The sequence below is a fragment of the Schistocerca cancellata genome, chromosome 9 (genome assembly GCF_023864275.1).
Source record: "Schistocerca cancellata isolate TAMUIC-IGC-003103 chromosome 9, iqSchCanc2.1, whole genome shotgun sequence".
NCBI lineage: Eukaryota > Metazoa > Arthropoda > Insecta > Orthoptera > Acrididae > Schistocerca > Schistocerca cancellata.
Genome location: NC_064634.1, coordinates 441401141 through 441414602, shown reverse-complemented (window position 1 = coordinate 441414602; position 13462 = coordinate 441401141). Strand labels below are relative to the sequence as shown.

The following is a 13462-nucleotide window of genomic DNA, read 5'->3' as shown; positions in this document are numbered from 1 at the left end:
ATGTGTACTCTGACGACAATCTATTGGTTATGAACTGTAGATTAATCTGAAGAAACTGCAAAAACGTGGGAATTTAAGGAGATGGGACCTGGATAAACTGACTAAACCAGAGGTTATACAGAGTTTCAGGGAGAGCATAAGGGAACAATTGACAAGAATGGGGGAAAGAAATACAGTAGAAGAAGAATGGGTAGCTTTGAGGGATGAAGTAGCGAAGGCAGCAGAGGATCAAGTAGACGAGGGCTAGCAGAAATCCTTGGGTAACAGAAGAAATATTGAATTTAATTGATGAAAGGAGAAAATATAAAAATGCACTAAATGAAGCAGGCAAAAAGGAATACGAACGTCTCAGAAATGAGATTGGCAGGAAGTGGAAAATGGCTAAGCAGGGATGGCTAGTGGACAAATGTAAGGATGTAGAGGCTCATCTCACTAGGGGTCAGATAGATACAGCCTACAGGAAAATTAAAGAGACCTTTGGAGAAAAGAGAACCACTTGCATGAATATCAAGAGCTCAGATGGAAACCCAGTTCTAAGCAAAGAAGGGAAAGCAGAAAGGTGGAAGTAGTATATAGAGGGTCTATACAAGGGTGATGTACTTGAGGACAATATTTTGGAAATGGAAGAGGATGTAGACGAAGATGAAATGGGAGATATGATACGGCGTGAAGAGTTCAACAGAGCACTGAAAGACCTGAGTCGAAACAAGGCCCCGGGAGTAGACACATTACATTAGAACTACTGACAGCCTTGGGAGAGCCAGTCCTGACAAAACTCTACCATCTGGTGAGCAAGATGTATGAGACAGGCGAAATACCCTCAGACTTCAAGAAGAATATAATAATTCCAATCCCAAAGAAAGCAGGTATTGACAGATGTGAAAATTACCAAACTATCAGTTTAATAAGTCATGGCTGCAAAATACTAACGTGAATTCTTTACAGATGAATGGAAAAACTAGTAGAAGGCAACCTCGGAGAAGATCAGTTTGGATTCCGTAGAAATAGCGGAACACGTGAGGCAATACTGACCCTACGACTTATCTTAGAAGCTAGATTAAGGAAAGGCAAACCTACATTTCTAGCATTTGTAGACTTAAAGAAAGCTTTTGACAATGTTGACTGGAATACTCTCTTTCAAATTCTGAAGGTGGCAGGGGTAAAATACAGGGAGTGGAAAGCTATTTACAATTTGTACAGAAAACAGATGGCAGTTATAAGAGTCGAGGGACATGAAAGGGAAGTAGTGGTTGGGAAGGGAGTGAGACAGGGTTGTAGCCTCTCCCTGATGTTATTCAATCTGTATATTGAGGAAGCAGGGAAGGAAACAAAAGAAAAATTTGGAGTAGGTATTAAAATCCATGAAGAAGAAATAAAAACTTTGAGGTTCGCCGATGACGTTGTAATTCTGTCAGAGACAGCAAAGGACTTGGAAGAGCAGACATTTAAAGTAGTAAATGAGTTTTGCTATTTGGGGAGGAAAATAACTGATGATGGTCGAAGTAGAGAGGATATAAAATGTGGACTGGCAATGGCAAGGAAAGCATTTCTGAAGAAGAGATATTTTTTAACATTGAGTATAGATTTAAGTGTCAGGAAGCAGTTTTTGAAAGTATTTGTGTGGAGTGTAGCCATGTATGGAAGTGAAACATGGATGATAAATAGTTTGGACAAGAAGAGAATAGAAGCTTTCGAAATGTGGTGCTACAGAAGAATGCTGAAGATTAGATGGGTAGATCACATAACTAATGAGGAAGTGTTGAATAGGATTGGGGAGAAGAGAAGTTTGTGGCACAACTTGACTAGAAGAAGGGATTGGTTGGTAGGACATGTTCTGAGGCATCAAGAGATCACCAGTTTAGTATTGGAGGGCAGTGTGGAGGGTAAAAATCGTAGAGGGAGACCAAGAGACAAATACACTAAACAGATTCAGAAGGATGTAGGTTGCAGTAGGTACTGGGAGATGAAGAAGCTTGCAGAGGATAGAGTAGCATGGAGAGCTGCATCAAACCAGTCTCAGGACTGAAGACCACAACAACAACAAGTGTTCAATAGCGGTAAGGCCATGGGCCTTATGGATGTTAGAGTAAAGGGAGGTGGAATCAATAGTAATGAGCAGTCATTGTATGGTAAAGAAACATGAACTGTGGAGAGTGATTGGATGAAATGGTTGGTATCTTTTGTGTAGGAGGATAGGTTGCAGGTAATAGGATGAAGGTATTGGGCAATGAGAGCAGTGTTTCTCTCAGGGGGATCATGGTAATTGGCCACAATAGGGAGTTTTGGGTGGTTAGACTTTGTCCTTACTCTTAGTCTTTGTCCCATTACAGCATTACACAGTCCTCTGTTCCAGCAACGCACCCACAGTCTTTTTACCTCTCTCCTTCTCTACTAACCCCCACCTTCCATTTAACCTCACGACTGCACCTTGCTGTCCTATCCTCCCTCTCCATTTCACCCCTGTATGCTCCCACAAACAAAACACTGCAAATATTGTTGTTTCCAGGTGGCTAGATACTAATGTCTGAAAGTGAAAATAATTTCAAAGATATGCATAAAGTAAAAATTTCAGAAACTATGACAGAGAGAATGGCTGTAACTGGGAGGAGTCTTTGAAGAGTAAGCACTTTAGTCTATTTAAAGAAAACAATAACAACACTCAGCATTCAACAACCACTCAAATTATCATAAAAATTATTACAAAAAGACAATAATTATGAAGGGTTTCCAATAATCTGCTTGGCTTTATGAAGATGCTTTATTCACAACTACTTATTTCATGACAGTGTAGATGCATCTTCAGGTTTATCTCTCAATAATACAAGTGCCGTTTTTGAAATGGTAGGAATACAGAACCATAGTGTTGGCATTCAATAAAAAGCCAGGAAGAGTACTCACAATGGATATATTTCCATAATCTAGTTGGACCAATATGGAGTCCCAGCTTTTAGGAAGTTATCCTCTTTGAGAGCCAAGCCACAGTGGTGGGTTGTCATAATAAAATTCACCACCAAAAGATGCTTTCCAAAATGCACAAAGCAGGACTGCCAAATGAATCAGGCCTCTAAAAATGTGGAGGAAAATTAATATTGGGATAAAATGCCTACAAATTAACTAATGTCTTGGGAATGTACCATAAGTACATAGGGAATGTCATTAAAAAGAGTACACTCTAGTATGGGACCAAAATGTCAAGAACGAAAGAAATCTAAAAAAAATAGCTTACTAGACAACTCCCCATAGAAAAATATCCAGTAGATGCCAACTATATAAAACCAATGAAGTAAAACTTGCAACTGCTCGTCTGTTTATTTTGTTTTCCTCTTAGGCACCATGGCCTTTGGCCTTCCAGTCTACTGCTAGCCTCCATCGGCTGCTTACAACACATCATCATGTTAGCAATACAGCAGAAATACATACATTGCCCAGGATTTTAAGTTTTACTTCATTGGTTTTATACAGTTGGTGTCTACTAGATCTTATATTCTATCATACAGGGTTATTATCTAGTAAGCTATTTTTCAGATTTCTTCCATTCTCGATGGTTTCTTTCTTTTTTTTTTTTTTCATACTCAATTTTATTATGGCAACCCATGATTGTGATTTGACTGTTAACATGGATAACTTACCAAAAGCTGGAACTCAGTGATTATCCATCTACATTATGGAAGCATGGAGAGCTGCATCAAACCAGTCTCTGGACTAAAGACCACAACAACAACAAGTACTTATCATTGATTTCTGTTGGACACCAACACTATGGTTCTGTATTTCTACCATTTAAAAATTTTCACATAGTAATCTGTATTCTTGATAGATAAACCTATACTGATATGAAACCAGTAGTTGCAAATAAAGCACCTCATCGTTCTTGAATTTTTAATTATTATAATTTTTATGATAATTTGAATGGTTATGAAGCGTTGGTATTGCTAGTTATAATGTCTCTCATTGTGATTGTCCTCCCCAGGAAATTGTTTGCATTTAAAAAATTTGAATAGAATAAAACACATATTCTGGTAGTGACATTTTGCAGTTTGCAAACTAGACATATAGAAGAATTTAACAAAATACAATCAATGAAATAGAATACCATTTTAGGCTTTGGTACACAGATTAGAAAATAAATACAATGCAGGTTCTTCAATGTCACAGCAAAACAGGCTCTTCTGTATGGAAGTGAATGTTTGATCCTTTGTGAAAGTTATAAAATTAGAATAAATGCACATAGATGCAATTTTATCATTTGCTACATGGCACAACTTTCAGAGAAGGAGTGAGAAGTTAGAATATTAGAAAGTTGTGGCACTTATACGAAACGGTAGGTCTACATGATGTCCAACCGTACTAATCTAAATAGCACAAGCATGTTATTATGGTGCCAGAGTAAGGGTTTTGACAAAAGTGCTCCAAGGAACAATAGATTTGGGAAGACCATATAGTCAATGCATTGCATAGTTTTTTTTAGCCAAAGTAAAGAAATACAATCAATACTACTAATAGATAATGATATGAAAATGTTGTTTCCTAAAATTTTGGAAATGAGCACAAGTGCATAGATTTTATATATTATGTTTGTTCACAGGTGCCTGAATCTCATATTGGCAACTCTCGAGACACATCTTTTGAGGAAATGGTGATGAAGGAAACTAAGGGTCGTGGAGTTGATATTGTTCTGAACTCCCTTGCAGATGAAAAACTCCAAGCATCAGTCCGATGTCTGGCAAGGGGAGGACAGTTTCTTGAGATAGGAAAATTTGATTTGGCGAATGATAGCAAACTAGGTAAGTATCCCCATATTTGATTTATGTCAGTAAAAAAGTGATATTCTAGTACATTAATCAGTTGTTTCTATTAGCATTAATACTGTTTTCTATTGACAGCATGTTTTTTGCATTATTGGCTGAAATTTGATTTCTTTAACTGCTTTTGCTTAAAGCTTTACAACAAAAGTTATACAAGAGTGAAAATGCTGTTTTATGAACACTATAAATGTATTTGAGAGGTAAAAATATATCTAAAAAGAAAGATGATGAAACTTACCAAACAAAAGCGCTGGCAGGTCGATAGACACACAAACAAACACAAACATACACACAAAATTCTAGCTTTCGCAACCAATGGTTGCCTCGTCAGGGAAGAGGGAAGGAGAGGGAAAGACAAAAGGATTTGGGTTTTAGGAGAGGGTAAGGAGTCATTCCAATCCCGGGAGCGGAAAGACTTACCTTAGGGGGAAAAAAGGACAGGTATACACTCGCACACACACACATATCCATCCTCATATACACAGACACAAGCAGACATTTGTAAAAAACCCAAATCCTTTTGTCTTTCCCTCTCCTTCCCTCTTTACTGACGAGGCAACCATTGGTTGCGAAAGCTAGAATTTTGTGTGTATGTTTGTGTTTGTTTGTGTGTCTATCGACCTGCAAGTGCTTTTGTTTGGTAAGTTTCATCATCTTTCTTTTTAGATATATTTTTCCCACGTGGAATGTTTCCCTCTATTATATTCATATCATTTATTTGAGAGGTAATGTAAACAAGGGGGGTTTACATGTCATACACATATCACTTGCAAGCAAGTTGAATGCTACTTCTCATTTGATTTCATGTTAATAAACATCTGCCCATCATTTTGCTCCTTGTTCTTTTATATGTTTTCTTAGGAGTCATGTATTGAATTTTTTGAACATGATTCAACATCAAACCACCTTCCTGACCTCCCCCTGCTGTCAGTGGCTTTGGCATCCCACAAGCACATTACTTAGTTTGACCTAAATGTTCATCCATAATTGTTTGATGGTAACCAATAAATTATTTGTGGTTTTCATGGTCATTATAAATATTATGTCTCTTCTTCAACAATTTTTTACTGCTTTGCTGTCGACAGAATATTGATTTGTAGTATTTTTATTTGTGGTCATTCCTCTGTTGTCTCTTTTGAGACCATTAATTCTAAAAAGACCATTTAAAAAGTCTGGAAACAAAACACATGCATCATAGACAAAACATAAAATACTTCTAAGAAATAGAATTAAACATAATTGTCTGGAATATTGTTAAATAAAAATGTGTAGCAGTAATTATGAGATACTGTGGTCAGAGGTAGTGTATTGGTAATTCCTTGGCTTTCCCCAAGTATATTTACCTTATGGTACAATTAAACAATATTCTTATTGCTCATGTTTGTTGAATAACTATATTTACTTTGATTGCTTTGTGTGGAAGTTAATGTGGTGGGACAATAGAAAGCAAATATTGACCTTCTACTCTCTCTGATATGTCCTCCTTCATCTTTGCTCTGCCTTGTCCTCTTTAAAGGTTGGTCCCTCTCATCCAGAAGTCTGAGTAGATGCTCGTAGTTAAAGGATCTGAGGTGGAAGTGGTCCAAAATATAAATTGAAATACATTTATCAGTAATATATAACAGAACTGAAATAATCAAGACTCATTTTGAATATTTCCCATGGATTTAAACAATAACAGTCAATCTTTTTGGAACTGTTGATTCAAGTGATGTTTTCAGACAGGTGGTACCTAGTCTTAAGATTGCATCTTGAAATGCCAGAGCTGTTTTATATAGCTTACTGTTTCTAGAATTGGCAACTCTATCTGTGATAGAAATAAATTTATAAACTTCTCGCTAGAATGCACTGGGATATGCTGACATAATTGCTATCACCTAGAGAGCGTTTCACAAATGAATGGAGGAAATAAGTGCACAAAAAATGTCCTTTTAAGGGCCTCAATTGACATCGACCATCACTGGAACAAGAAGAACCAACTGCAAAATGAGGACATTTCACTGAATCAAGAAATGTGTGTGTACGAGATGTCTGTGGCCACATAAGTGAACGATTCAGTTTTAATGATCACTCATTAGATGCACAGCTACTGGAACACTCACCACTTTTGAAACATCAAATTCTTTTCCCAGCAAAAGAACTAAGAGTAGCTGTTGATTTGTTTAACTTATGGTCTTCACATGTACATTACACACTGAATGTGTTGTACAAATGAAAGGATTTCAGGAAAGTATCAGGTGCTTTGAACTTACTGAACTTTCTTTATGAGGCAACTTGGCAAATGCTTTTCTTTCTTTATTTCTTTTGCTTACGCCATACTCCCGCAGCGATCGCAGGGTTGGCGTCATTACAACGGATTTGGCAATGTTAGTGTTAGGGATGGCCGGATGCCCTTCCTGCCACCACCCCATATTCCCCAGGACGGAATCAGTGTACCCTGACTGTTTGCGTCTAGTGTAAATCGTGAAATAGTGCGGACATGTTTCAAATGTCTGTGATGCATGTAACTGAGGCGGAAAGTGGGGACCAGCCCAGTATTCACCTATTGGGATATGGAAAACCGCCTAAAACCACATCCAGGCTGGCTAGCACACCGGCCCTCGTCGTTAATCCGACGGGCAGATTCAATCCAGGTCTGGCACACCTACCCAAGTCCAGGAAGCAGCGTGTTAGCGCTCTCAACTACCCTGGCAGACTTGGCAAATGCTTTACCTGGAAGTGTTAAAATACTGCCAATAATAGAGACCTTCCTGATGAGGAAGAGACAGGTAGAACACTGCTTCTCTGTGTTAAGAGTGAAAAATTTAAAGAAAATACTTTGTGTAAGGACAGACTTCATGTGCTTGCAATGTATTTCCTTGGAAAAGTGCTAATGATTTGACCAGATTTAAGTGAAAAGTGTCCATAGACTGTTTTTCAGTGCAGAAGGGGAGATTTCATTTATAAAAAATGAATTAAAGTAACAAAATATGTATTAATAGGTGATAAGAAGCAACTCCTTTACTGTAGCTACCTATTTTTGTACTAAATGAAGTATTTAAAAATGGGTGGTAACATGTTTTTATACTCCACATTTTCAGCCTTTAGCAAAACAAATACAAGTATAAATACAAAAACCAACAAATATGGTATATTAGCTTTTCAGACACTTAAATCAACATGGCGGCTGCTCAGTTTGCTTCTGTCAGCCAATCATAGCACAAAACATGTGATAACATGGAAACATCACGTGTCACTCTTGCAAACACATAACCACTGTGGGTTGAACACACAGAAAGTATTAAACATCTCAAGTTTAGAACTGAAAACACATGAAACAGTGAATTCAGAAAGCTTTTTCCAAAACACGTCTTTTAGTTGTTGTGATACTTTCTCAGGAAATGAGATGTTGGCAGATACATATGCCACCTGTGGCTCCAGTGTTAGAGTCAGCTTTCAGTGTTATTTAGTAGCTGAACAAGAAATGGAAAGGAGAGACACCAGGTATACTTTTGACCAGAGTGTGATATAGTCCTCACTCCTTCCCACACTGAAACCGTTGTTGTGGTGACAGACTAGGCTGTAGCATAGCCCAAAGTCTAGGTCAGCTCTGGCTGATAAATGTCACATCCTTCCCCAGTATGGAAACCACAAGCCAAGTGTGGCTTTGAATGACCTGGTATTCCTTCCTAATATTCCTCAGCCTATCCTTCTTTCCTCCTTAAGGAAGGAACTAATAGTGTTGGAAGCTATGATTAGTGTTTCCACACTTAAATGTGTTATGGGCTACACTGGAATCTTGCTTGGTGAATGCAAGTACTGGCCAGTCATTGCATCAGAATTTTGCTTAAAACAGACAACCAGAAATCTTGCAAAGGCCTCATCACATACCTTCAAATTCTTAGATTGACTTCATAGCTCATTTACTCCATAATGATACTTGGGCACAGTCTCAAAAACACTGCAATTTACACAGCCATAATTGAAGGTACAAAAATATTTTCCTTATGATCCTCATGTTTTCTGTTTGTAGTTTGGTTTGGTACTGTGGCACAAATGTCTTTAACAAGTTGCTGGGAAACGTAACCTAAGAAATTTGGAATTCTTTCACCAAAGTAACTTAAAACATATCTAACAATGGAATATCCAGGATGGAATGCAACAACACCAGAGAAGGAAAGTTGCCACTCACCACACAGTGGAAATGCCAAGTCATGACAGGCACAATAAAAAGATTCACACAATTAAAGCTTTCGGCCATTAAGGCCTTTGTCAGCAGTAGACACACATACACACACACACACACACACACACACACACACACACACACACACACACTCACATAAATGCAACTTGCACACACATCTGCAATCTCAGAGAGCTGAGACCACACTGCAAACAGCAGCACCAGTAACCGGCCACAATGGGGCTTCCTGGGTGGTTGGGTTTATGAACTTTAGGAAGCATGTAGAAGGTGGGAGTGTGGGGAGTGGTAGGGGTAAGTAGAGAGATGGACTCTGGGGAGAGGTTCTGGGACGGGCCTAAGTGTTTGAGTAGTGACTGGAGATCCTGCTGGATTACTGGAATGGGATCACTGTGGCATGGTTTGTAGGTGGAAGTATCTGATAGCTGACGGAGTCCTTCTGCCATGATCCTTGTGTTTCAAAACAATGGTGGAGGAGCCTAGGTAGGATTATAAGGTCGGGATCAGTTTTTAGATGGTGGACTGTGGTTCTTTCTGCGGATGTAAGGTTAGTTTGCATGTTGAGGGATTTAGAGAATGATGTTGAGGCAAGGTTCGAGGTTAAGAAATTCTGGAAAGTTAACGGGGGGTGGTTTGGAGGCACTGGCAGTGGATCACAGTTGGATAGAGGAGTGAACTGAGTTAGACAGGGTTCAATATTGGTCATTGGTTGAGTCAGATTGGCCGGGTTCATAGCGAAAAAGTGTTTCCACTGTAGGGACCGGAAGAAGGGAGAGGGTCTTTAACTAGTCCAGCATGGTTGAATTCGAGGGTGGGGCAAAAGGGGAGGCCTTTGGAAAGGACTGATATTTCTGTGGGACTAAGGCTCCTGGAGGAAAGGTGTTGCGGATCTGTTTAGGTTCTGGGTTTTTGAGGGTGGGGTAAATGCAGTAGGTCTGTGAGACAGGGTTTGTCAGCTATGAGGGGGCATGAGGGAGGTTTGGAGGTGGTTGTAGAAGTGGTGGAAAGTGGTACTCCGAGACGGGAGTAGGAAGTGAGTAGGATGCAGAGCTTTTTGAGGTGGCGTTGTGCATGTTGCTCAAGTTCCTGCAGGGCAAGGGTTTCAATGTGTGTTATGGGTTCCAGGAATTTGGGATTGTATGGCAGGAGAATTCTGCGGATGGAGAGAAGGTACTGCAAGGGGTATTGGGCTTGGTTTATATGGTTTTGCAGGACTATGTTGGTGAGGGCTAAGGATTGGCGGAATCTGAACAGGTGGAGGTCATTGTGGAAGGAGGGGTGGCAACCAGAGATGGGTAATTAGATGGTAAGGCCATTAGGGGGGATTTCATGAGCCAAGCAACAATGCAAGAACAGTATGTGGGACTGGGATCTGGCTTTTCTGTATTGACGCAGATGGAAGGAGCATGAATCCATGGTGGTGCAAAAAATGTGAAAAATTACATAAGAAAGTAGTATTACATCCAAAACATTACGCAAAAATACACCCAAATACGTGTGAAAAGTATGAAAAGGACAAAATGGATGCACAAGGGGGAAAATTAAAAAAAATAAATAAATAAATAAATAAAAAAATGAGATGGAATCTGAGGAAGACGAAGATAGTAGAAGTCGAAAACTCACTAAAATTTGTGAGAATTCACAAGGGTCAAATTAGAAAATAACTAATCAATAATAAATATAAGAATATTACTGTGGATAGCAGGTTTAAGGGTGGATAAGTGTAAGGAGACGGCAGATGTGACTCGAAGAGGTGGATGTAGTGGGTGCAAACAGGCATAGAATGGGGAAAATGTTGGGGGTGGGGAGAGGTTCATAGTTAGAGATGTAAGATCATTGGCACTGGGAAAGTGCAGGAGATAACATGCAAAAATTTGGGAATTGACACAGGGAACGTGATCAGTTTGAAGGTATAGGCTTCATTATATTGGTGGGAGTAATGTGGGACCTAAGATGGTGCACTAACAATCAGCGTGGTCTTGAGGCCGTCTGTTGCGGGCCACTGAAACGGTTGATACAGTGGGGCTCATAAGTAGATCGTGCAGTGTGGGTCATGAGCCAACAACTAGAAACACAGGAAGGAAAAAAAAGAAGGAATGACATTGAGTACAGCCGATGCAAAAGAATGTAGTTACAAAGGAAAACACCACAGGGTTAGGGTTGAAGAAGAGCCATCAGGCAAAAATCAAACCATGAAAAATCCAGGATGGAAAAGGAAAGTTGCCACTCACGACACAGCGGAGATTCTGAGTCAGGAGGCACAATAAAAACATTCACACAATTAAAGCATTTGGCCATTAAGGCCTTTGTCAGCAGTAGACACACATACACACATGCATACACACATACACACACTCACATAAATGCACACACACACACTCACATAAATGCAACTTGCACACACATCTGCAGTCTCAGAGAGCTGAAACCACACTGCAAACAGCACCACCAGTGCATGATGGGACTGGCGACTGGGTGGGGGTAAGGAGGAGGCTAGGGTGGGGAGGGGGACGGATAGTATGGTGGGAGTGGCAGACAGTCAAGTGTTGCAGTTTAGACGGAGGGTAGGAGAGAAGGTGCAGAAGGGGGAGGGGGTAGCAGAAAGGAGAGAAATAAAAGAAATTTAAAAGACTGGGTGTGGCGGTGAAATGACAGCTGTGTAGTGCTGGAATGGGAACAGGGAGGGGGGTGGATGGGTGAGGACAGTGACTAATGAAGGTTGACGCCAGGAGGGTTATGGGAGCATAGGATGTATTGCAGGGAAAGTTCCCACCTGCGTAATTCAGAAAAGCTGGTGTTGGTGGGAAGGATCCATATGGCACAGTCTGTGAAGCAGTCATTAAGATGAGGGATATCATGTTTGGCAATGTGTTCAGCAACAGGGTGGTCCACTGGTTTCTTGGCAACAGTTTGTCAGTGGCCGTTCATGCAGACAGACAGGTTGTTGATTGTCATGCCTACATGGAATGCAGCTCAGAGGTTGCAGCTTAGCTTGTAAATCACATGACTGTTTTCACAGGTAGCCCTGCCTTTGATGGGATATATGATGTTAGTGACTGGACTGTAGTATGTGGTAGTAGGAGGGTGTATGGGACAGGTCTTGCATCTAGGTCTATTACAGGGGTATGAGCCATGAGGTATCGGGTTGGGGGTTGTGTAAGGATGGACGAGTATATTGTGTAGGTTTGGTGGACAGTGGAATACCACAGTAGGAAGGGTGGGAAGCATTGTGGGCAAGACATTTCTCATTTCAGGGCAAGACGAGTGGTAATTGATACCCTGGTGGAGAATGTAATTCAGTTGCTCCAGTCCCAGATGGTACTGAGTTATGAGGGGAATGCTCCTCTGTGGCCAGACTGTGGGACTTTGGGAGATGGTGGGAGACTTGAAAGATAAGGCATGGAAAATTTGTTTTTGTACAAGGATGGGAGGATAATTACAGTCAGTGAAGGCTTCAGTGAGACCCTCAGTATATTTTGAGAGGTACTGCTCGTCACTGCAGATGCGATGACCACAGGTGGCTAGGCTGTATGGAAGGGACTTCTTGGTATGACATTGGTGGTAGCTGTCAAAGTGGAAGTATTGCTGGTGGTTAGTAGGTTTGATATGGACAGAGGTACTGATGTAGCCATCTCTGAGGTGAAGGTTAACATCTAGGAAGGTGGATTGTTGGGTAGAGTAGGACCACGTGAAGCAAACGGGGGAGAAGTTGTTGAGGTTCTGGAGGAATGCGAATAAGGTGTCCTCACCTTCAATCCAGGCAGCAAATACACTCCTGGAAATGGAAAAAAGAACACATTGACACCGGTATGTCAGACCCACCATACTTGCTCCGGACACTGCGAGAGGGCTGTACAAGCAATGATCACATGCACGGCACAGCGGACACACCAGGAACCGCGGTGTTGGCCGTCGAATGGCGCTAGCTGCGCAGCATTTGTGCACCGCCGCCGTCAGTGTCAGCCAGTTTGCTGTGGCATATGGAGCTCCATCGCAGTCTTTAACACTGGTAGCATGCCGCGACAGCGTGGACGTGAACCGTATGTGTAGTTGACGGACTTTGAGCGAGGGCGTATAGTGGGCATGCGGGAGGCCGGGTGGACGTACCGCCGAATTGCTCAACACGTGGGGCGTGAGGTCTCCACGGTACATCGATGTTGTCACCAGTGGTCGGCGGAAGGTGCACGTGCCCGTCGACCTGGGACCGGACCGCAGCGACGCACGGATGCACGCCAAGACCGTAGGATCCTACGCAGTGCCGTAGGGGACCGCACCGCCACTTCCCAGCAAATTAGGGACACTGTTGCTCCTGGGGTATCGGCGAGGACCATTCGCAACCGTCTCCATGAAGCTGGGCTACGGTCCCGCACACTGTTAGGCCGTCTTCCGCTCACGCCCCAACATCGTGCAGCAACCCATAATGACGCATTCATTGGATTGGTGTTTCCGTTTTGGCTTGTACGATGTGGCCCAT

At 41.3% G+C, this 13462-nt stretch overlaps 1 protein-coding gene across 1 annotated transcript in view; it reads left to right on the top strand.

Annotated features, from left to right (window-relative positions):
• Positions 1-13462, top strand: part of LOC126100464 (fatty acid synthase-like) — a 443119-nt gene that overhangs the window by 284837 nt on the left and 144820 nt on the right. Inside the window, exon 27 of the mRNA XM_049911071.1 lies at positions 4586-4784. Coding sequence (XP_049767028.1) covers positions 4586-4784 — 199 coding nt within the window. The remainder of the gene's footprint in view (positions 1-4585; positions 4785-13462) is intronic.